Source organism: Trichosurus vulpecula, chromosome 1 (genome assembly GCF_011100635.1).
Source record: "Trichosurus vulpecula isolate mTriVul1 chromosome 1, mTriVul1.pri, whole genome shotgun sequence".
NCBI lineage: Eukaryota > Metazoa > Chordata > Mammalia > Diprotodontia > Phalangeridae > Trichosurus > Trichosurus vulpecula.
The window spans coordinates 240660783-240685446 of NC_050573.1; the positions used below are offsets into that span (position 1 = coordinate 240660783).

The 24664-nt window shown below is 38.1% G+C and overlaps 1 protein-coding gene across 2 annotated transcripts in view; it reads right to left on the minus strand.

Annotated features, from left to right (window-relative positions):
- ROCK1 (Rho associated coiled-coil containing protein kinase 1) overlaps window positions 1–24664 on the minus strand; it is a 147331-nt gene that overhangs the window by 92022 nt on the left and 30645 nt on the right. For both annotated transcript variants that reach the window (XM_036755897.1, XM_036755889.1), the window contains exon 2: window positions 4298–4379. In XM_036755897.1, coding sequence (XP_036611792.1) covers window positions 4298–4379 — 82 coding nt within the window. The remainder of the gene's footprint in view (window positions 1–4297; window positions 4380–24664) is intronic.

The window sequence follows — 24664 nt, forward strand, 5'->3', positions numbered from 1 at the left end:
GTGAATTCAAGTCCCTGTCTTCTATGGTCTTGCCTGAAATAACGTCATATTCCTCTGAGCATTATACTTTTTAATTCCTATTACATCTTCACACAATACTATTCATCTCTCACATGCACGAGCTAGTGAGCGAGCACAAACACACACACATACACACACACACACACACACACACACACACACACACACACAATTTCCCCTACTGGACCCTAAGAGGATTTTACCTAACTTTTAAAAAACTAGATACTTTTATTCTGAACTTAAACATGACATAAAAAAGCACTTCTGTATAACAATAATATAATGCTTTAAGATGCACAAAGGGCTTTACATGTGTTATCTTATTTGATTCTTAACTTAACCCAGTTAGGTAGGTACTATTATTCCCATTTTGTAGGTGAGGAAAACTGAAGCAGAGAGAAGGGTAAATGACTTGCCAGGGTCTGAGGAGAATTTGAACTTAGAAATTTCTAACTCCAGGCCACAGAAGAACACAGAAGAGGATTATTTGAATATTCATTTCATGCCATATACAGAATATGCCACGTTACTTTCAAAATTGTCCTGTTTGTTTGTACTTTCTAACTTCCTTCTGTTTTCTACTGTACATTTTGAAAAAAATTTTGACAGCTATCTTTCTTTTGTATCACTATTCCCACCTGCTTCCCAGTGGACCCCGCCCCCATACCAAGGAGGGTTAAAAAAAAATCAAACCACAACACACTATATATATCCTTGTAACAAAGAGGCATAATCGAGTTAAAAAAAACACACAGCGGCCATGTCAAAAAACAAAACTGTTTCTTTCTGTACTGAGTCCATCATCTCTCTTTCATTATAGATCCTCTGGAGACTTGGCTCATTTGTCATTGCATTAATGAGAGTTCTTAAGTCTTTCAAAGTTGTTTTGTTTTACAGTGTTATTTATTCTTGTACAAACTGTTCTCCTGGTTTTGCTCACTTCACTCAACAAGGAGATGTTCTTATTAGGACTCTCTGAAATATCTTTTTCACCATTTCTTCCAGCATAATATTACATTATATTCATATAGTACAATTTGTTCAGCCATTCCCTAACTGATGGACACCATCTTAGATTCTAATTCTTTTCTTTTCTCCCCCCATCCCAAATCTTTTAATCTCCCCGTAATTATCAGGAAGTTTGTTCCTGTTGTTTCTGATTTCTGTTTGGTCTTTCCTAGTTTTTAAGGAATCCATCACTTAGGTAAGGGTTACAACCTTCTCTTCTATTCTCCTAATTCTTTGCTCTAGAACTTCTATTTTATTTTTTAGGTCTTACTTCACTATCCTTGAATACTATCCTTGTAGAAAATCTATTTTTTTTTTAAATCTGAGTCTCTGCTTAAAGTTATTACAGTTACTCTCTCCTTCTTTGGAGGGACATCTAGATTTACAACAATTTTTTATACTGGCAGGTGTCTTCTTGGGTTTCCCTTGGGCTTCTTAATGTGCCTGTAAGTGAGGTGTCTGGCCTTGTTTGGTTTCACCCTGGATTAGCTAGGTTCCTGTGCTGACCTCCACTTCCTAGGGCTAAGCCAACCTGGATTTTCAAATGAAAAACATTCCCTGTTCTTAAGGAACATACATTCTACAGAGGGATAAAGAAAGTAAAAAGACAAAGATACAATGATCTAACAAGTGAGAGAAACTAACTACTTGGGGGAATCAGGAAAGGCTTCGTGGAGGAGGCAGTATCTGAGGTGAGCCTTAATGTTAAGTATTCATGGTAAGGGATGAGTAACTTCCAAGCATGCAGAAGAGCCTTTACAAAAGCATGGAAATGGAAAATGAAATACTGAGTTCTAAGAACAAGCAAGCCAATCTTGCTGGATGGAACAAAGAGTGAATGAAGGGGGATAAGGTGAAATAAATGTAAAAAAGGAGAGTGTGACCAAACAAAAATCCTAAGCTGAGGAGATCTTACTTTAATCTAGAAGTAACAGAGAATTCTTAAACAGAGGAGTGGCACAGTCAGACTTCTGATTTTAGAAAGGATCTTCTAGCAGCTTGTAGCCAGAATGGACTTTGTTTTCTTTGAATGACTCAGCTCGCCTCGTTGAGCTTCCCTGGACGCTGGGGCTTGCTCTTCCGGGGCAGGACCAGAGCTTCCTGTGTGATGAGTCGTGGCCCTGGCTGAGGGGAGGTGTGTTAACGTGGTCTACGCTGGGGGAGGGGCCAAGTCAAGAACCAATCGGCCCTGGTCGTTCAGGCGGCGCTTGATGATGTCAAAAACTCTATAAGAGGGGAAAGGACAGCTTGAAGATCCTCCTTTCCTTCTCCGGTTGGAGCCAGAGACGCCTACAGCCAAAGCTGAGCTGCCGGTAGCAGAGCTGACTAGAGGCTAGTGGGTAATCTTCTTACCGTAGAGGGGAAGCATGTATATGATTTTGCTTTATACCATCTCGCTTCTCTGTGGCCTCCTAGTTACCCTTGTGAGGCGGACCTATTGGGCCTGGAAGCTTTTGATGAAAATATCAAAATGGGGACGCTGGTTTGTGGGATTGTTACTGTGGAGTGTAAATACATGCTTTAGTTCTCCTGCCTTCTGCCTAGAGAATTCCTTATATCCTGCGGTTCCGGACCTTTTAGGCACATATGAGATTCTCTTTGAAATCATAAATTCTGCCTTCCTAATATACAGCTTTGGAGAGGATGGCTTAAAAAGAGGAATGAATGATAGCAGGGAAGATAATTGGGAAGCTACTGCAATACTAGAGAGTCAAAAAGACAAATTCCCAGGGATAGAATAAAGGGCACAAATAGAGGAGTTAGCCGTATAAAGGAGAAGGATCACCTCTCTTTCAGAGAGAACAACTAGAAGAAAGAAGGTGATGACCGCACAGGAGTTCTGAACTACAGAGCAGAGAGAAGGGGGAGCTTACAATGTATAATGTCTATTTTCTAAGTCAAGTAAGTCATAAGAAGAGTTGTGGTCCTGTACTGAGACAGGACAGTAGGTGGCATAGGAGGCTTGAGGACAGAAGACTTATATGTATATGCTCTCTCTCCTGAAAGAACATAAGCTTCTTGAAGACAAAGACTGTTTCAGTTTTGATTCTGTATTCTCAGGACAAAGTACAAAGCTTAGTACATGTTAAGAACTTAATTGTTTTTGATTATTTGCAACATACATGGTGAGGAGTTCTAAACTCAATCAGGGAGTAATTCTGACAGGAGGATCTAGGAAGAAGCAAGAAGGGATGGGATCTAAAACAGAGGGCAGAATTAGCCTTACTGAAGCATGAATAATGATCTTCTGTATAATCAGTTTAGACACTCCTCTAATTTAAAAATGAGTATATTGTATTTAATTCAATAAACTACAATTAATTCAATAAGCATTTGTCCAATAGGTATATGGAATTGTATAGGTCTTTGTAGATCAAAGATAACACCTTAAATATAAATTGAAAGTGAAATCAATAGTAATAATAATACATTGAGCCTCAAAATAATCTTGTAAAGTAAGTGTTATTACCCCCATTTTACAGATGAGAAACCTGAGGCAGAGGAAAGTTGCCCAGGGTCCCACAACTAGAAAGTACTGGAGGATTTTCACTCCTGCTTCCTGACTCCAAATACAGAGCTCTCTATCCACTATGCTCCCTCGCTGTCTCAATGGTTCCAAGAGACTATGGTGTACAGCTATTAAACTCCACAATGTCAATTCTGAAAGTAGCATTTATGTCTCAGTACAAAAAAAAATCCCCCCACCCCCCAAAAAAACCCCTGTAAGTAAATATCAAGTCAATCTGTCTCAACAGAATTTTATAGATGATCAGTTTTCCACTTAGTTTGACACAATTTTTTGGACAAGTTTTTCAGCCATATCAAAAAAAAGACTATGTTACAACTTTCTAGACAAAGGAATCTTTTCAAAAATCTGCCAAATTACTAAGTAATATTGATGCAATCCAATTATCTATTGTAATAGAAGACAAGCATAGAATCATATAAAAGAGGGGTAAGATAAGATAAACACAGTTTAAAACTTTTGAAACCCTTTCCATTTTAGCCATTATATGCTATCTTTTTGCGCACACAATCTTTTACAAGTGTTATTAAGGAGCAATAAAAATGATGATCCTCCTCCTCTCTGACCCTAACTAATCCTATGTTGGAAGCTTTAATGAACAAGTGCTTTTTAACCACAGAATGGAAAGAATATAAATTACACAAAATGGATAAATTTTAAAATAAGTAATATTTGGTGATACACATATATATATATATATATATATATATATATAATTAATTATTACAGATGATTACTTACATTTGCTTAAAAAGTTATCAATATTTTTGTTTTTTCTTAGTGCAGGAAAATCCAGATCATATACCAAAGCATCCAATCCATCCTAAAAAACAAGCAAAAAAAAAATTAGTTTTCTTGACTATCTGAATAAAACTTTTTCCTCATTCACATTCACAACATAAGACAAATGCTTTGAATTTTTTTTTTTGCATACAGTTTAAGAATACCCTCATTATTATGAGCAGTCAGCAACCTGGTTGTATTGCACTGGAATTTCTAAGGAATCAATGTTCCACAATCTAATCAAGACTAGAAGAGTCTAGAAATCACTTCAACAAGACATGAACAGAAGTAGTTGAAATTATCAACTCATTTATAAGAGCTTACAAAGTAGGATAGTAGAAGATTATCAACAGTAACAAAAATGCAGTGGAAGGAAAAACAAGTTTAAGGGATGAAAAGAAAGTAGAATAGAGAAGATAAAAATGGAAATCTATAAAAAATTTATAATAAGCTTTTCACCATCAAGGACAATAGGGCCACCATGACTGAATTCCAACATTATAGTATTCAAGGTGCTCCATGAAGTAGAAATTACACTAAAGAAAACAGGTAGAAAAGATAAACTAGATGACACAAAGCATATATAGAGAAATGCCATGAGATTGATTCCACCAGAGATTGAATTTGAAGGTATCTTAAAAAATGAAAATAAGACAAAGATTTTTTTTGTGGGGTTTCGGGGGAATCTCAGATCAGGAGATACTTGTACACAAAATACAAAGTATATACAAGGTAACCTTAGAGAGGAAGTACCTGGAAAGGCCTCCTGCTGAGTCTTGAAGGAAGCAAGAGTTTCTAAGGGAGAGCACTTTAGTCATGAAGGACTGCTAGTGTAAAAGCATGCAAATGAAAGATATGGTACACATTAGGTACTTAATAAATGCTTGCTGAGGAATAGCAAGCAAACCTAAAAGTACATTAGAGGGGAATAATATGTAAGACCACCAGAAAAGTAGAAAAGGGTCAGATTGTAAAAAGCTTTAAATTCCAGACAGAGCAGTTTATGTTTGAATCCAGAGACAACAGGAGGCTATTGGAATTAACAAAGTGGGGGGGGGGAGGTGGGGCAAAATATCTTTGCTTTATGAAAATTACTTTGGCCACTGTGTAGGAGATAGGTGTGAGTCAAGACTTAAAGCAGACACCAAATAGTAGGCAATACCCCACCAGCTTTATAAAAGCAGATAATATCTGTAAAGTGTTTTGCAAACCTTAAAGTGCTATATGAATCCCAGCCTACTGTTAATATTATTATGACTATCTACATATAACAACTCAATCTAATATAGTGCTTTAAGGTATAACAACACTTTCTTCACAACAACTTTATGATAGGCGACAAAACTGAAGCTCAAGGAAATTAAGTAACTTGTCCATGCACACCCAGCCATTACATGTCAGCGGCAGAATTTGGACCAGAACAACTTCACCATTTCACATATATGCTGAAGGAGCCATGTGCCCCTGTTGCTTATACTGTAGGGTAAGGGAGGCACACCTTCTACTGGCCTGAATCCTTGCCCAAGTCTCTTAAGACATAATAACAACAGCAATCATAGCAGCTCACATTAACATATTGTTTTATGGTTTTACAAAGTGAGTTCCACACAACAAGCCTGCAAAGTAAATATTTCAGGCATTATCATCCCTATTTTACAAGTGAAGAAACTGAGAAGGGTTAAGTGACACAGTAAACAATGAAGCTAGGATTTAAATTCAAGGTCTCTCCTTTTGTCCCACCACCTCATTTCTCCCTCTCTCCTCTTCATTACTAAAAATAGATTTGCTGGGGTGAGTGGTGGGAGGAGATCCCCTAAAGCCTCCATCCCCAGAGTTTACACTTTGCTCTTCTACACCACTGTGCATTTGTGGATGAATAAGCCTGAAGATGTTACTAGCCAATAAGCACTTGGCAGTGAGGTGGAGTTCTAGACTTAGAAGTTAGGAAGACATGAGTTCAATTCCAGTCTCAGGTCCTAGCTGTGTGATCCTGGACAAATCACTTAACTTCTCTCAGTCTCAGTTTCTCCTTAGCCACTCATATACCTCCTATCTTTGTCCACATGGGGGTAGCATAGTTGATAGGTTTTGTAAATTATAAAGGGGGATGGCTGACTGGTATGGAGGGAGGAATGGGGAGGGGAGGGGAGAATATTGGGGGAAGAGAAGAAAAGTAAAATGAGAATGACCCATCTGTGTTATTAGCCTTCTCAACTAGCAAAACATAAGAGTTCAATCTCCTACTTCATTTGCCATTCCAAATTTTCTCTTTACTGGACAGATTGATTCTCTTTAAAACACTAAGTTTTAAATTTTTGTGCAACAAAAGCCAATATACTTTTAAGAGGAAAAAAACACCAAACCCCTCTCAAATAACTTGGTAAAATGTTTATACAGTAACACTACATAATTATTTATTTATACACACACACACACACACATATATATACATACATACATATATACATACATATATATATAGCCTTTTTTAAAGGGGGGTTAAGTGACTTGCCCAAGGTCACGCAGCTAGTAAGTGTGTCAAGTGTCCGAGGTCATATCTGAACTCAGGTCTTCCTGACTCCAGGGCCGGTACTCTACCCACTGTGCCACCTAGCTGCCACTGTGTAATTATTTTTTAGTGTTTACTCTCTGTCTCTGTCTCTCTCTCTGATGGAAGCCAAGTACTTACTTCATAACAACATTATGAAGTAGAGAGTATCAGCATTATTATCTTAATTTTACAAATGGAAATGCAGCATAGAATAGTGGAAGGAATGCTAAATTTGAAGTCAAGAAACTTATATTAACATACTAATAGGTACCACTAATCTTGTATGACTTTGGACAGAGGCTTAATTTGCATATCTGTAAAATAGAGATAGTTATAGCCCTCAAAGAGTTATTGGGAAAGTATCTTGTAAACACTATAAAAAATGTGCATTATTATGAAGAAATTAAGGCTCAAAGAGGTTAAATGATTTTCTCCTGGTCAAACAGCTAGTAAAAAGGCAGTCAGAACTTGAGCCCAAATCTTTTGACTTTGACTCCAAATCTAATGTCATTATCTCAGGACTTAATCAACTCCAGTCCTCCAGAGCAGGGAACAGCCATTAAGTAATACAACATGCCACTGGATAACAGCAAACTGAGTCATTGCTATTAACTTAATAATAAATTTGAAGTTCCAGTTATTATAATCTGGAAAAAATCAATTTACATCAAATATTAAGATACATATTTTTTCAAAAAGTTATAACTTGAACTGTAAGTGGAAGAACATTAATGTAGAAAGCATCTTGTAACCTTTCACAGAGAATACTGCTGAAAGCACAACAGCTTTAGCTGTGTGCTCACATGACAGTCAAAAGCAAAAAGGAGAAGCAGGATAAAACATACAGCTAAGTAATGCTAGCAGCTCTGAATAATGAAAACCAGAGGTCCTATCTAAAATCTCATAACAGGATTTCACTAAAATGGTCACATTTTTCACAAGCTTTAAAGCTGGAAAGGACCTCAGAGATCTAGTCAAACTCTTCATTTACAGAGAAAGAAATTGAGGTCTCTAAGAGTAAAATGATTTGCCCAAGGTCACATAGCAAATAGAGAGCAAGAGCTAGTATCACCATGAGTTCCTCTAGAAAAGTATTTTTCTGTTGAAACAGAATTGGAAAGTTTTGTAGACAGATCTCTAGCATCTAAATGTTTAGTACTGCAGTGAAAAGAGACATTTCTGAATGATGAAATAATAGCCTTTGAATACCATGGCAGGACAAGAACCTCTCATGCATAACTATTTCCTTCAAGTATTAAATAATCCCACAGGACCCACTGTCAAGTAACAACTTGTTCATAAAGGCTGTGATGAATGGTTTTTTAAATGAATAGCTTTTTAATAAGTACAAAATTGGGAAACTGAAGCACATAAAATCATTTTATAAATATGCAGTACAACTAATTTTTTTCTTTCTTTTTTTTTGGAGGGGGGAAGGCAGGGCAATTGGGATTAAGTGACTTGCCCAAGGTCATACAGCTAGTAAGTGTGTCAGTCAAGTGTCTGAGGCTGCATCTGAACTCAGGTCCTCCTGACTTCAGGGCCAGTGTTCTATTTCACTGAGCCACCTAGCTGCCCCTGTAATTTTTTTCAAACCAAGTTCTACTTCCAGAATATCTTAACAATTTTACAGAGGAAACACAAAGTCCACAAAAAATGATTCTCATTTCTTGTAGGGGAAGATTATCACTTGAAGCTTATTGTAACCGCTCTCCCTGGACCTTGATGCAGGAGTTTGTTTCACTTTCCCTAGAACCAAGTCTCCATCTCACTTTCCAGCCACCACCAACAAACCATGCTAGATAGCTTTCTCCTACTTTTTCAGGTACTCTTTATCTGTGTGTCGTCTTTTCCCAACTAGAACACAAGCTCCTTGTGGGCCCAAACTCCTTTGCTTACTTGTATTTGTATCACTATGGCTTAGCATATAATAAGTTATTTATTCTTTAATATGGTATCTGAAAAAAAATTCAAAAAAGTAATTAGCAGCAAAATTAAATTTGCCTCATGCAAGTTAAGGATCCCTAATACCAAAATGCCTTCAGGATCTGTAAGATACTATCAGTAGCAATGAAGATGTAATGAAACTCACAAAAACAATTGCATTTTACATACCATCTGTTGCAAAAGATGAGGCAGAGAAATTCTCTGAACTCAATATGACTCTAAAATTAAATCAATATATATTTTGGATTCTAAGGGACTTCAATACAAAGGTAAGACTAAGTGAGAAATGGTTCTAATGTAAGACATGAGAGTCCAAAGATTTGTAAACTACACAGAAGCCTCACATCCATTTATCATGAATACTTTCTTCCAGAAAAATTTTCATGTCAGAAAATAGGAAATGAATGGAAATATCCTTGCTGTTCCTCACACAAGACACTGCATCACTAAACTCCAGGCATTTTCACTGGCTATTCCCATGCCTGGAATGCTCTCCCTCCTCATCTCTGTCTCCTGGACTACCAGGCTTCCTTCAAGTCCCAGATAAAATCTCATCTTCTACAAGAAGACTTTCCTAATCTCCCTTAAGGCTAGTGCCATTTCTCTGTTGATTATCTCTAGTTTATCCTATACATATCTTATTTGTGCATAGTTGTTTTCATATTATCTCTCCTATTGTACTATGACCTCCTTGGGATCAGGGATTGTCTTTTGCCCCTTTTTGTAACCCCAGTCAGTGCCTAGAACATAGTAGGTGCTTATAGACAGACTGAGGAAATAATATTAACACATATAATGATTTTATATAGAAATTTACCTTAGATGAAATGCAAAAGAAAAGTACAACCAAAAAATTAAGGGCTGGTCAGGTGGTATGAGGAAGAGATAATAATGGACAGTCCATATAACCCATCTGTAATTTCTCAATACCAAAAGAAACAAAAGAAGTCTGCAAGCATGAGTGGAAACCTTGAGGCAAATTTATGGAAGGACATGAACAAGAGTCACATAGTATGGAAGCATGCCTGGTTTGCAAGCTACACTGTTGAAGAGAGTGATTAGGTCACTGAACACTTTCAATATGATGATGAAGGGAGAATAATCTGAGTGATTAAAAGAAGCAAGAAAGGACAAAATAAGATCAAGGGATGATTAGGTGTCTGGTTTGGCTGGAAAGTACACTAAGTAAAGAGAAAAGTAGCGGAGTGAAATAAGACCAGCCTTGAAGACTAGTCTAGGGATCACATCGATTGAGAGCAAGAAGGAATCTCAGAGGTCATCTTGAATTTTATTCTGTAATAATAATAATAGCTAACATTTACACAGTGTTTACTATTGTAACAAGAATACTGCCTGCAGCTGCTGTGGAGGTGTAAGGCCAGCACACAGAAGGGCTGCTAGCACGGGTTCTTTGATCTGCTTTTCTAAGGAAAGCAACTTTAAGGGGTTTACAATCTCACGTTAATTAAACATACATATATCATTCACTTAGTTCAGGGGAAAAAGTCAGCACCCTGAACTTCATAAAAAACATAAACAGAAATTACAAGCAGAAATTACATAAATAGAGAGAATAACACAGACAGGGCTTCTAACCATCTGTCCATAGCACCAACATGAGTCTCGTCTGGTGAAATCACAGGAACATTCTTCCAGTGAGTGAGCCCCCAAAGCAAAATGCTAACCTCACAACATATATACACTTCTTCACGGTCAGCCCACAGAGGGCATCACAGCCATGCAACTCAAACTCATGTGACTTAGGCTTTCTTGTGACTTAAGCAGGTCATCAAAGACTCAATCAAAGGCACTTGATTACCTTAGTGCTGAGAAGAACTCAAACTCCAAAAGAAAAAAGAGCAAAACAAAGCTTCCCTTTGCTTGCCATTACAACTATACATGAGGTATAGTAAGCACTTTACAATTATCTCATTTTATCCTCACAACTCTGGGAGGTGGGTGCTATTATTATCCCCATTTACAGATGAGGAAACTGAGACAAACAAAGTGACTTGCACTTAAGTACAAATGACTTACACTGTAAGCAATGAGGACTTAGTAGACATCTTTTTTCCTGAGGAGCAATATGCTTGGGTCTGTAAATTAAAAAGATTACTCTGGCAATAGGCCATTGTACCCTCAAAGAAAAATATTTTTACCTAAATTTATCCTTGACTTTTCATCTTTTTATCCTATCGTGACCTTGTCCATGAATTATTCCCTCTCCTGCACATCTTCCATGTCCCAACCTAGAACTATGCTCATCTTCCCTGTCATAAAGGAAGAATGACAAACTTGGGCTATCTTCCCAATACTGTCAAACTCCTAGTCTACTTTGCTATCTCCAAGTATGGTCCTCGGTTTTCTCACCTGTAAAATCAAAGGCAAGAAAAAAAAATCCTAAAATTCCCTCTAGCTCTGAAATTCAAGTGTTCAGGGCACAAAGTAATGCTAAGATGAAATAAATTTTAAAAATTAGCATAGAGTGGAATGAGTAAAACAAATCAGAAAAGTTTAGTTAACCAAGAGAAATGAAACACTCACTAATAAAACATATTAGAATTTATTAAGTGGCATGTATGTAAGTGTGTGTCTGTGTATGACAGACATATGGCAGGTCCTGTGCTGGGAATGCAAAGACATTATTGAAATAGCCCTTGCCCTCAAGAAACGCAGGTTCTATAGGGGAAGACAACATGTACACATAAAGTATATACAAAATGCCAGCAACTAGAGAGGGAGGGGAAATCTGGAAAGACCTCATATAGGAAATATTTGAGCTAAGCCTTGAAGGAAGAGATGGATTTTAAGAGACAAAAGTAAAGAAAGTGTAATTTCCAGGAATGGGAGATAGCTTTGGACAGCAAAGGCACAAAGAAAAGACACAGAATGTCAAGTGATGAGCAGCAAGAAAGCCAGCTGAATGTGTAAAGGAGGGCAATGTGTGATAAATGTGGAAAGGTAGGTTGTGAAGGGCTTCAATTGCCAAATGGAGACAAATTTGTATTTCATCCTAGACGTAATAGGTAACCACTGGAGTTTACTGAATACGAGAGTGGCATGGTCATACCTGTCCTTTAGGAATATCCCTCTGTCAGCTATGGAGGATGAACTAGAAAGGAGAGAAACTGGATGCAGAGAGACCAATTAGATGACCAGTTTCAACAGGTCAGGTGACAGTTGACAGGGGCCTGAATTAAAGCTGAGGCTGTCAATAAGGGTACCAACTATTTTTATAAGTTTTGCCATCTTAGTAGTGTTAGCCTTTGGAAAAGGAGAATTAATGTTTTTAAATAAATTCTAAAGAAAAAAGGGTCACGTGTATTTTCGAAAGAGATACAGATATAAAAACAATTTTCCTTAATGAAAATTATGAGAATTAAACCCAATATGTGAGAAAAAATACATTCAATTTCAATAAAACAACTGATAAAGTCCCTCAAACTATTCTTTGTGAAAAAGATGGAGCGAGGTAGACTAAGTAATAATACAACTAGATGGATTTCAAGCTAGTTGAATAGCCAACCCCAAAAGGTAGTCATTTAATAATTCAGTGTCAACTTGGAAGGGAGTCTCTAGTGAAGTGCCCCAGAGATCTGTGATTGGCTTTGTGCTGTTCAACATTTTTATTATGACTCGGATGGAGGCATCAATGGTGTGCTTATCAAATCAGCTGATATACAATGCTGGGATAGCCAATATTTTGTGTAAGAGTTCAACAAGCAACTCAACAAGAACTTCCTCTATATCACTCCATCAAATGATCCAGAAAGATCCAAGAAACTAGCCTCAAACTCTGGGCAGAATCTAATCAAATGAAATTTCAAAAGGAAAAGCATAAAGTTTTACAGTTGGGTTCAAAAGATACTCAAATATAACATGAAGAAGACATGGTTAGATAGGTACTTCTCTGACAACATTCTAGGAATTTTAGAAGATTGCAAATTCAGCAAGTTAACAGTGTAATATGGTAACCAAAAAATGTATGCAGTCTTGAGCTATATTAAGAGTAACAGGGCTATGGGGGGGGGGGTCATAATTCCATTGTCCTCTACCCTTATCAGAGCACGTCTGGATTATTGTGCTTAGTGTTCGAAGCACCACATTTTAAGATAGACACTGATAAAGTGAAGAGTGTTCAGAAGAGGGCAACTAGCAATGGTGAAAGGTCTCAAATTATTGCCATATGAGGATTTCTTAGGAAATGGAAAAAAGCAGACTTGGGGTGAGAATAAGGGAGGAAATGAGACACATGATAGCTGTCTCTTACCATCTGAAGGGTTGACAAGTAAAAGAAGAAGGGATCAAAACAGTTATTAAACACCTAATACGTGCCAGGCACTGTAGTAAGCACTTTACAAATATTATTTCACTTGATCCTCACAACAATCCTGTGCAATAGCTGTTAGTGTGACCCCTCATTTTACAGCTGACTTACCCAGGAACATAGTTATTAAATGTCTGAGACTTGATTTGAAGTCAAGTCTTGTGGAATTTAGGCTCAGCACTCTATACATTGGGCCACCTGGCTGCCTCAGAAGGATCAGACTTCTTCTTGGCCCCAGAAAGCAGAACTAGAACCAGTGGGTAGAAGCTATGAAAAGGCAAATTGAGATTGGATATAAGGAAAACTTTCTATCAATTAGAGCTATCAAAAGAAGAGAATAGAATGAGTAACATCAGGTGGTAATAGGTTCCCCCTCACTGGCGGTCTTGTTGCACAGGTTAGATAATTACTTCTCGGGACTACTATAAAAAAAAGATTTATGTTCAAGTATGGGTGGGAAAAGATGGCCAAAGAGCCACTCCAACTCTCAGATTATGTTTTGCTGTTAGTGTGTCCAGTACTAGAAATGACACCATCACAGTTGTCCTTTGAGGAAAAATCTCCATTCTCATTCGTTGTCATTACTTTGGCACTGCCCCTCTGATGCCAAGTTCTAAGAACCAGAGGGTCTCAAGCCTACGTCATTTACTCCAATATCCCTTGATCTCTTTTCCCCTCCCAGAGAACTACCTCATGTAGTAATAATTTTTTTTTAAAGATTAAAAAAAAAAAAAACAAAGAAAATGAGGGAGGAAACCAGTGAAAAGTCTGAAAATAAGTGCCATGTACATGTGTACACCTCCTACTTCTGCAAAAGGACGAGGTGAGGGCATCTTCTCATGTCTCTTTATAATCCTGTAACGTTCACTTGTGATTTCTATGTGTCTCTGTGTGAGGTTGATCTTTCCATTTACATTGTTGCAACCACGGTATAAATTGTTTTCTTGACTCTGCTTCCACACTTTCTATGCTTCATGTAGAACTTTCCATGCTTCTCTATATTCATTATATTATTTCTTATAGCACATCCCAAAATATTACTGTACCACAATATTTTTTAGCCATTCTTCAAATGATGGGCATCTACTTTGTTTTGAATTCTTTTCTATTACATAAAATGCTGCTACAAATATACCTTATTTCTAGTGCCTTCCCTCTATTATTTCCTACTCATACATACATGTGTATGTATGTATGTATGTATAGTTTGATTTGCATAAATGTGTTTGCATGTTGTCTTCCCCACTAGATTGTAAGCTTCTTGAGTACAGGAACTCTCTTTTGCCTCTTTTTGTACCCCTAGAATTAGCTTAGTGCCTGCCGCGTAGAAGGTACTTAATAGGTGGTGCAATAGATAGAGTGCCTAGCCTGGAGTCAAGAAGACCTGAGTTCAAATCTGGCTTCAGACACTTACTAGCTGTTTGACCCTGGGCAAGTGACTTATCTCGCCTCAGTTTCCTCAACTGTAAAATGGGGATAATAAAAGTGCTTATCTGACAAGCCTGCAGTGAGGATCAAATCAGAAAATATTTGTAAAGCATTTAGCACACTGCCTAACATAGCAGGTGCGCAATAAATGCTTGAGCCCTTCCCGAGAACCCATGTAATACTCATTTTAGCTCTTCAGAGGCAGTAATATTCCAGGTCTCACTGCTATATAGCAACACTGGTAAAATATTCATATTGAAAAGATGGAGTTTAGGATCATTCCCTCAAAACAATCTAGACTGCTTTCTTCTTCCTTTTCAACTCCTGAGTCCAGCTCATTGTCCATTTCTATTATCACTGACAGATACAAGTACAATTCAACAAGTTCTACAGGATTATCTATAGGATATAGGATATCATATCCATTCAAATACTGGTGGAAATCCACACAAGAAACATTAGCCAACCACTTGATCATTCATTTATAGACAGACAGACCAAACGCCCTTTGAGTAATGTCAGGGCTTGATGAAATACACACAAAAACATTTTCACACAGGACCATCTATATGAAGTGTCTCACTAACCAAGGGGATTCACTCCTCAACTTGGACTTTGGCCAGAATCTCCTCCATTACAGTGGCAAATACTTTTTGTGAGCTTATATCCAAGCCCTGCCCAGTGGACAAGGATTTCACATTCAGAGTAGAACAGTCAAAATACACTAAGTACTACATTAATCCAAATGTCATCTGAATCTCAACTGAGTTACATTCCAGACATTTTCCCTTTAATTTAATAGACTTTGCAACTTGTTTTCCCTGATTGCTTTTCCTTCTAAATTTGAAAGTTTTCATTTTTGCTGCCAAGAATTAAAATAATAGCTCACTTCTTTGCAGCTGCAGGACCTCTTTCAAGGGCAAGGGGAAAAAAAGAGATTCATACACTTCCATCAAGGCAAAGTCTGGCACTGTTAAAACGGTAAGTAGACCAAGGAATACAACTTGAAAGGAAAATATCACCGAAATATAAAACATTCTTTCCATAATGAGTCAATAAAAAGCAAAACCATAGACTGAGTTTCTACCTTTATGCCTTAATGAGCCTCTCTTTACACAACCAAACTTTGATCATCTGGATTGCTAAGTGAATAGGGACATACTGATGAACTTAATTTTCTAGTTAATTCAACAGAAAAAAAAAACTTGCAGTTACATACTTTCTAAAATTGAATTCTCTGGGAATGAAGTTCTTTATTACAAAGGCAGTTTTTAAATAAATACAATCTTTCATAAAATCAGTGGAAACATAGCTACAATTTGCAAAGTCATATGACAAAATATATTTCCTTACATACCTTCTCTTTGTCCATATTCAGGGAAGTATAAACAAGGCTGATGCTACACACAGCTGAGATATTTCTCTCTACCTTGCCCTCCTTTTTTTTATACCCATTTTCCTCTTTGGTGATTATCAGCTCTATCAAAATGGTATATAGGACAGTCATCTATCACTATGACCCTGGTAAAGTGACTTAAAATTCTCAGTGCCCACACAACATTCTAAGTTTACAGACTAAAGAGTTAGTTACCCATTTGCCACTAGAAGCTGCTTCTCACTAGAAGCTTCCTGGCTTAATATCATAGGTCTAGTCCAGAAACAAAGAAACAAAAAACACCAACCTATTTCAACTATGAATTAGTAAACTCCCATATTATACAAAGAAGACTATATTAGGTACATCCTTGAGTGTCCACACAAAGGCTCTGTCTTGGATGGGCCCTCTTTTCTTTTCATTTTATATTATCTCAATTTGGTGAACTCAATAGCATCCATGGGTTGAACTATCATCTCTATACAAATGATTCTCAGGTCTATGAATGGCAGGAGGTTATGGTCAGATAAAGGAATTTCAGTTTTGAATTGTAGAGGTGGAACACTTGTTGGTAAGGCTAAGATAAGATCCAGGATATATAATCAACCTTGTAAGGGGCTAAGGTCACCCTGGTTAAGTGACCTTGTACCTGTAAAGGTACAGGTCATGAGAGTTGAGGAAGATGAAGAACTGGGAAGCCAGAGTGCTTAAAGGGATGTCAAAATGTTTAACTGGAGTTTCCAAGGATAGGGGCAGGAGATGGCTAGAAAAAATGGCTGTGTCAGGTAGGAACTCTGAGGGAAAGGAGGGACAATGGCCTGGGGGCTGGTAGGAGGAAAGGTTGCTAAGTGATGATGGCACAAAGGAGAGAATTTCTAAGTAGCAGTAAAAAGCAAGGGCTAAGTCTCCACCTCCCTGTAGTGGATTGAAAAAAAGAACACTTGATACTGAAGAAGAGTACCCAGAAATGCTTTGTCTTCTGGGGAAAGCCAGGTTTCCTCAAACGCAAAGAGACAGAATAAGTTTTAGAAGAAGGTCTATATGAGAACAATCTACCATCATATGGTGGGCATCCTTGATGAAAACATGAAAAAGAACAGGTCAGCTCTTGCAAACATTATACAATAGATGACACCTTTATACTGTCACACAATTGGAAAATCCACAGAATTTTGTTTGATGAATATTTTTTTTAATTAAAAAAGACTGCCATAAAGGCTTCCTTCCAATGAGGTTTCTCTTGTGCATATCAAGCACATATAAGGTTCTTAACACAGAGAAATAATTTTTATTATCCTGATTATTACTCTTAAGCAAGGCAAAAAATAAGGAACAGCATCCTTGCCAAAGGAGTTTGCCACCATCACAAAGGTTATCCAATACAAGAGTTCAAACTTAAAAAGGTATTCCATATAAGTAGTGAGATCTCAAATATTCTTTTGTGGATGACATCATGCTGATTATTCCAAGCCTGAAACACTGCAGAGCCTCCGAAATGAGATTTTTAGTAACTCAGAATTCAGCATGATTATCTTCACAGGAAAAAGTAAGTGAATGGAGAATTATAATTGTTCAGCTTCTGGTACACAATCACATGGCCAACCTATAGTACTGATCCATCAGTACATAGTAACTTGAATGGACACTGGAGGTGGAATGTAAACTGGAACCAGAAAGTCAATAGGTGAAAAAGAGAGGGGCTAGATTCCACCTGGGAAATTTCACTGAATTGTATATTTCTCTCAAATAAAATCTCATGACTCAACACCAACATTTTTCTAGTAAGCAGGGAAAACAAAATTTCCCAAGAATTAAAATTGCAGGTAATGGTAGCCAAAGGGCAATGAATAAATGCCTGGTAAGCATAAAGAAGCTGTGGCATATGACTAACCAATGAGGAACTGCATAGACTAAATAGCCTGAAATAAAAAAGAGTATACAATCAAAAGAGATGGGTCAGTCATGAATCAAGAGCAAGGGATAAAAGATGGACATTTGGAAAGTTGTACTGGCATATAGAAAATGTCAAGAACACTAAAGAAAAGCCCCCAGCATATTGTGTGGATACTGTTTGTATGTGAGACGATACCAAAAAGTATTGAATGAAACTAGATAGCGTGGGGATGGGCTGTGACATCGAAGGTCTATAAATCTGTTCAATCACAGATCCACTGAAGTATTAGTGCCATATAAATTAATACAATGGCAATTTAGTAAAGGATCTATTGACAAATAATTGGTAAATCTTTGTGAAAAGTTTCCTTAAAGTTTTAAAAATTAAAACTAAGTAATGATTTCTTTGTTTTCATAGTTCACCAGGGGATGGAAAGCTAGGTAAACAATCAGTGATAGCATTGAAATGGTACTACCATTCTTGTAGTCACAATTTTTAATTGGTTATACACTAATGAATATAATTACTTTGACTTTTATAACCCTATAGGGCATGAATTACTAAATTCACAAAATTTCATTCCTACCCTGTTTCAAAGAATACTAAAGTGACAACAGAACTTTAAACCTAGAGGTCTTTCTCCTCTCAAAATCCTTACAAGCACGCACATGCACACTCGAAAACATACACACACGCGCACACACACACTTCTTCCCCTATCTTCACCCTTATCCACAGAGATAATTCCTTTTCTAGGGGACATGGATCCAGAAAAGTACTCCTGCTTCCCACTTCATTTTACACAATTGATAAATCAATAAGTAATTATTGACTTCAATATCCTTGGCATACAATAAGGTGCTAGGGTTGGGGGTAGACAGAAAAACATAACCCATCTATTGGGGTCTTGTTTTGAATATTTCCAGTGGAGCACTCTGTTACCAAAAAGTACATGACACTTTGTTACTGTATTCATGATACTTTTACATTCATCTCAGTTCTACTGGTTTCATTATTACATTGATTTTGTGCCAATACTGAAAATGTAGCTGTTTCTGTTCTCTACTGTTTAGGTCTGCCCCCATTCCTACCCCTCAGTCCAACTCAAAAAGTCTCTAGGTGTTTAAAAAAAAATCTTTCCCAAAGGCAGGCTTTTCTCCTAACTCCCATGTCTCCTTGGCTTCCTGCTAAGTCCTAGAAAAGGGCTAGTACCATTCCGTTCCCTCCAAATCTCATTCTAAATACTTCTTTTATTCCTTTAAGTTAAGTCAGACCAATAAACATTGATTAAGCCCTCCCTCCTCCCGTGCAATGTATTATGCTAAGAGTTATGGATACAAAGAAATGGAAAAAAAAACTTCCTGCCTTCAAGGAGCTTCAGAAGTCCATTAGTATTAACATTAGCATGGCATTCCCTAACTTTACAGTCTAGAATACTATTCTCTAATAGCAAGGTCATTCTGTTAAGATATAGTTCCTATCCTCAAGAAATTAATAATTTTGGTTGGAAGGTAAAACTATTTAAACATCTCTATGAATCCATTATCTACACTGATAGAAAACAATACTCTTAAATGTGTAAAATATACCAAACAATATAAGAAAAAGTAACCTCCAATTTATGAATGAGCTGTGTTCCCATATATCAATAGTTTCTCACGTGCATATACTTTCCAAAACAAAAAAGTATTAAACATGGTGGTTAGGTTCCTGGGCCATTTCACATACAAACAAATAAATAAAAGAATAATCAAATGAATGAATGACAACATAATACTATTATTAACCCTAAAGAGCGTTAAATGTTTCTATTGAAAAATGCATTTAAAGTTCCAACCTGAGATACCAATAACATATAGCCTCTCCCACAGACTCTACCATCCCTTAAACAAGAATACCTTTAGGTTTCTTAAGGATTTTCCTAAGGATCATCAACAAGAAGAATAGATCAAACATGGAAAAAGTTAGTTTCAAGAAAACTCAAAATCAAATGCACTGTAGCATTTAAAATGTAAAAAAAGTTAGGCCTGAACTTCCTGTGCTCTTAAGGGCTCTGGAAAATTGCTTCCCTTTACAAATCTTAATTTGGAGCTGGTGCTTGTCCATTCCATAAATGCTTCCTTCTTTGTCTCCCTCAACTGACTCACACACACTCTCTTCCCTAGGAGGACAAGAAAGAGATGATGGCAGGCCTTTAATTATACAATGGCTAATACAAGGTTCTTAACCATTTTAGAGGAAAATCTATGCTATTATTTAAGATTCTTCCTTCTTTTCAAAGAAAAGGTATCTAAAGCATTTTATCAAAGGAGTTGGGACAGGGCCTCTAGACAGTAATGTTACAAAAAATATTTCAAAAACAACAATGCAGGAAGAGAAAGTGGAACAGCTTTGGGGGTTTACCTCCCTTAACCTCATCACTGCTATTTTTGCAATTTTAGATACCACACCTTGGACCTGACCCTCGTATGAGCTGAGAAACAGGAAAGGGAACGGCAAAAACAAAACGGATAGAGGGAGAGAAAGGAAAGCTATTCAGCAAGGCTGCTATTGAAAAGGACTTTCACATTACAATGCTATGGCTGAACAAGTTGGGATATGTGATTATGATGGAATAAACTGTGCTAAAAGAAATGGTAAGCACAATGCTCTCAGGAAAACCAGGAAAGACTTACATGAACTGATGCAAAGTGAAGTGAGCAAAACCAGTAGAACACTGTATACAATAACAATACTGTATGATGATCAACTGTGAATGCCTTAGCTATTCTTAGCAATATAAAGATCCAAGACAATTCCGAAGGACTTATAATGAAAAATGCTATCCACTTCCAGAGAAAGAATTGATGGAGAGTCTGAATGCAGATTGAAGCATGCTATTTTTTATTTTTTTTTCTTGAGTTTTTTTTGGTCTTTGTTTTCTTTTGCAACATGACTAATATGGAAATGTTTTGCATAACGGCAAATGTATAACATATCAAATTGCTTGCCTTCTCAGAGAGTGGGGAGGGGAGGGAAAGAGGGAGAGAATCTGGAACTCAAAAATTTGTAAAAACAAAATGTTAAAAATTGTTTTTAACATGTAATTGGAAAAATATTAATTAAATTACCAATTCCATCTATTCCCTCTCCATATCACCTATATCTAATTCATTTCTTTCCCCACTGCTATCTGCTACCTCATACTATTTACTACAATGGCCAATATTCCACATCTGCCCTTGCCCCCCTCCATTCTATCCTACTAAATGATGTCATAATAATCTTCCATATTTCAATCTGGAGCCACTCTACTTTCTAATAGTGCTGGCATTTTTCAGCCCGGCTTCAGAGATAAATGTTTCTAATCAGTAGTATCTGTAATACACTGAGCCAGTCACCTCCTGTTGCTGCCTGACTTTCAGTCTCCTCAGATGAGAAGAGAAGCCAAACTTTCCTCTGACCACAGCCTTAAGTCTTCCATTTCCTGCTGGGTATAGTATGCCCCCTGAGGGAAAGCAGCAAGGGGCTTGGCTGAGAGTTTTCCATCTGCCCTAAAGAGGCTTACCCCAGCAGAGGGAGTCTACCACTTCCTGCTGCCACCTGATTTCCAATCTCCTCAGGTGAGAAGAAGGGCTACATAAGGCCAAGTTAAGCATATTCCTCTTGCCCCAAAGGGGTAAAGCTTGTGCTTTGTGCTTGCACGAGGCAACTTACACATTCTGCTGCCTGCTCAATCTCCCAGTCATGATGTAGAACACCTCTGGTGCAAAGAGAAGCAACCTCCCTTTGACCTCAGGCCCTCCATCTCCTGCAGAGTCTATCCACTGAGGGAAGAGGAAAAGGAAAATTGTTCGGAATGGGACTTTTTTCTCTACCATGCAGGTTTGATTTTCATCTCCTGCTGTGCCTCTTTCCTGCCTAATCTTCATCCTTCAGAGGGAAGAATAGTTAAGCAGGACCTTTTATTGGATCATCTGACCATATGCCTCCCATTCTAGACTGCACTTGCCTCCAGCTCAATGTCCAGATTCCCTTAAGGAAGTACAGTGGTGCCTCAGAAGCAATGATGAACATTCCCACATTCGATTGGACCCTTCACATTCTGACAATTCTGAACCCCTGGAGGTCATCATCTACACATTATTTCTCCACCCCACCTTCCAATTTCTTATTGCAATCCCCCTTAACCCTGCCACCCCAAGTTTCAACCAAATACCACTCTGAAGGTTTCATCCCAAAATTTCAACCAAATACCACCCAAATACTACTTTCAACCAAATACTACCCTTTCACTGTACCCTGAGGAATGCCCATTTCATAGACAACAATCTTCCCTTCATTCTAAATCTTTTCCTCTTCCACTCCTTCTACCAACTAGCTTTTACCGAAACCTGCTTTCCCTCTGATGACACAGCCTCTTTGGCTTCCCTTTCAAGTACTAGTTACACCTTCACTCATTCCCCTCAGGTCACTGTTCAAGTCAGGGAGCTGAAATACTCCTTGCTCCCTGTTGCCACTCCCAGGTTCTCTTCCTACCACCATCACTCAGTAACCTCTCCTCCTCTGAGGTTGTTATTTATATCTACCAGCCAATCAAAATTCTGGTAGTTGTTGCCTACAGGCTTCCAGGTCACTCCTCTTCTTAATGAGTTTAGTACATGACTCACAAATTTTCTCTTTTCCCCAACTCCTGCCCTCATACCAGGAGACTTCAACATACATACTGATTCTCTCCCAGGTCATAGCCTCCTTCATTCTTTTCCCCATCTTGACCCCATGGTGAACCAATCCAACTCTACATTTTCCTCCTCTCCCTAAATTCCCAGTCCTATTATCATTTTGCCAATTACACTATGCCAAGCTTCAGCCTTGGATCAATCCCATCACACTGCCTTTGCTCCTAAACACATGCAAAGGTGGAGAAAAATCACACAACCATTTTAAATAGGTCCACTACAAACTTATGTTACGCAACCTCATCTGGGCCCTCACTGCTGCTAGTAAGCAATCCTTCTATAATTGCCTCATCAACTCATCATTCCATTCTCCACAGTAGCTCTTCCAAACCTTTTCATGCCTCTTCAAAAGTCCCATGACTCCCAATCTTCACACCCTCTCAGCTGATAACCTTGCCTCATATTTTACAGAAAAAAAATTGAAGATGTTTGCAGTGAGCTTCCTCTTCTTCCCATTTCCTTATCTCATATCACTCAGGTTTTCTACCACTATTTCTTATTTTTCTACCACTATTACCTCCTTCACTTCTGTCTGAGATGACGAAGCAGTCTTATTCTTTACCAAGGCTAATCCCTCTTCAAGTGATCCCATCCCTTCCCTTCCGTAAACTGCACTCTTTATCATACCTAATCTCTCACTTATCTCCAAACTTTCCATCTATCAACTGCTTCCTTATTGCCTACAAAAACATGCCATGTCTCCTCCATCTTCAAAAACCTTTTACTTGATCTTTCCATCCCTGCTACCTATTGACCTAATCTCTTCTGCCCTTTATGGCAAAACACCTTGGATAGTCCATCTAGAATAAGTGCCTCCAGTTTCTCTCCTCTCACTCTCTTAGCGCCTTACAATATGGCTTCCAACCTTACCATTCCATACAAACTGCTCTTTCTAAAAATTTCTAATGATCTCTTAGTTGCCAAATCCAATAGCCTTTTATCTATCCTCATTCTCTTCAACCTCTCTACAGCCCTTGACACTACTGACCACCAGTTCCTCTTTTCTCTAGGTTTTCAGGACACCCACTTTTTCCTGCATCTCCTATTGACTCCTTCAAAGCTTCCTTTGCTCAATCTTCATCTAAATCATGCCCTCTAACCATAGGTGTCCTGACGGGTATGCCCAGGACCCTCTCCTCTGCTCTCCTCTCCTCTCCTCTTCTCCCTCTATACTAATTCACTAGGTGATCTCATCAGCTCCTATGGCTTTGTCATCTCTATACTAACAATTCTCAAATCTACTTATCCTGCCCCAAACTCTCGGCTGACCTCCAATCTCACATCTCTAACTGCCTTTCAGACAATTCAAACTGGATGCTCAGTAGACATCTTAAATTCAACATATCCAAAACCGAACTCATTATCTTTTGCCCCAAACCTTCACTTCCTACTTTCCCTCTTACTGTAGAGGGCATCACCCTCCTCCCAGTTCCCTCAGGCTCACAACCTATGAGTTTTCTTGGGCTCTTCACCATCTCTCACCCTACCCCCACCCCCCATCTAATCTGTTGCCAAGGCTTGTTGATTTCACCTCTGGAACATCTCTTGAATACACTCTCTTCTCTCCTCTAAGCTCTGGTGCAAGGCTTCATCATCTCATGCCTGGACTGCTTCAGTCACTATTTTCCTAAAGGGTGACCACATCACTCCCCTATTCAAAAAACTCCAGTGACTCCCTATTGCATCCAGGGTCAATAACAACATCCTCTGCTTGGCATTCAAATCCCTTCATAGCCTAGTCCCCACTGCTACCTCTCTAGTCATCTTATACCTTTCTCCCACCATGTACTCTTCAATTTAGATTCACTGGCCTCCTTGCTGCTGAACAAAGCAACAACTTTTGGTGTCCTGCCTTCATCTCTAAGCTCTGGGAATTTTTTCTGGCTGCCCCGATGTCTGGTTTGCTCTCTCTTCTTTATCTCTGCCTATTGGCTTCACTGGCTTCCTTTACGTCTCAACTAAAATCCCATCTTCTATATAAGAAATCTTTCCCAACCCCTTTTAAATCTAGCACCTTCCCTCTCAATGATTTCCTATTTATCCTGTATATAGCTTGTCTGTATATGTTTGTTTATTTGATGTCTC